The following is a 922-nucleotide window of genomic DNA, read 5'->3' as shown; positions in this document are numbered from 1 at the left end:
GCGCTAAAGAGAATGAGACACACCGGCATGGATACCCAGGCCAGGTACTTGAAGGCCGGATGCGTAGTAAGATCCTGATAGAGCCATATCCTGGCTGGTGAAACGAGATTATCGTTAATGTGCCATATCAAATACTTTGCATTATCCTTTAATACTTTTGCAAAAATTGAGTTCTCTTAATTATAATTCTATTGACATTAACGTGCAATTATTAGGAATTATTTATATTTAGAATTTTACAATCATTTCACAATTATAATTTTCTATGTAGAGAAATTTCACGTTTTTAATTTTTTTTCAAAAATATATAAATGGATAATAATTTTTTAATATTTTTTATATGATTTATTTTATATGATTTTTTTAGATATCAATTTTTGTAAATATTTTTGGATAACAAATGTAATAATTATTTAAAATCTCTCACTGGGAAAGTGGAATTTATTCTCGAAAGCAAAGTACACTGACCGTTATTGCACATAGAAATGCCACGATCCATGGCGTAACTGATGAACGCCATAATAATACCGAGGAGAGCAAGGAAGATCCAATCCTCGCCTAGCCGGGCGCCGGTGTGCTTCCAGGCGAAGGCCAGCAGGGCCAACAACTTCCGGCACAGAGGACCCCGCCTGGACTTCCGCAGATCCTCGACCCTCGTCTTATCATATTTTCGTCTCGCTTTCTCGTGATACTTGAGCTTGCGTGCCTCTTCCTTCGCGTACTCACCCAGGTCCTTCGTGTAGCGACCATACATCTGGAGGCAGCCGGTTTCGCGTCATTTCGAACGCTCGATTGCTAATTAATCAATTCACGCGCAGACGAGAGACGACAGACTTGCACATTTGAAATTTTTAACCCTATAGTTTTGAGCAGTCCATAATCCGAATTCATGGAATTAGACGTGAAATTCAATTCGCTATCG

At 38.8% G+C, this 922-nt stretch overlaps 1 protein-coding gene across 1 annotated transcript; it reads right to left on the bottom strand.

Moving 5' to 3' along the window:
• Nucleotides 1–23: 23 nt before the first annotated feature.
• On the bottom strand, nucleotides 24–754 carry LOC105462239 (chloride channel protein 2-like; the record flags this gene model as incomplete). The annotated part of the gene is made up of 2 exons (XM_011708760.1): nucleotides 469–754; nucleotides 24–154 (listed from the first exon to the last, which is right to left on the bottom strand). Coding segments are annotated over exons 1-2 (417 nt in total), but the record flags the coding sequence as incomplete, so codon positions are not given.
• Between the last annotated feature and the right edge of the window lie 168 nt (nucleotides 755–922).

The sequence above is a fragment of the Wasmannia auropunctata genome, unplaced genomic scaffold (assembly GCF_000956235.1).
Source record: "Wasmannia auropunctata unplaced genomic scaffold, wasmannia.A_1.0 LD267466.1, whole genome shotgun sequence".
Classification (NCBI taxonomy): domain Eukaryota; kingdom Metazoa; phylum Arthropoda; class Insecta; order Hymenoptera; family Formicidae; genus Wasmannia; species Wasmannia auropunctata.
The sequence above is the reverse complement of the archived record's forward strand: the minus strand, read 5'-3'. Positions and strand labels throughout refer to the sequence as shown.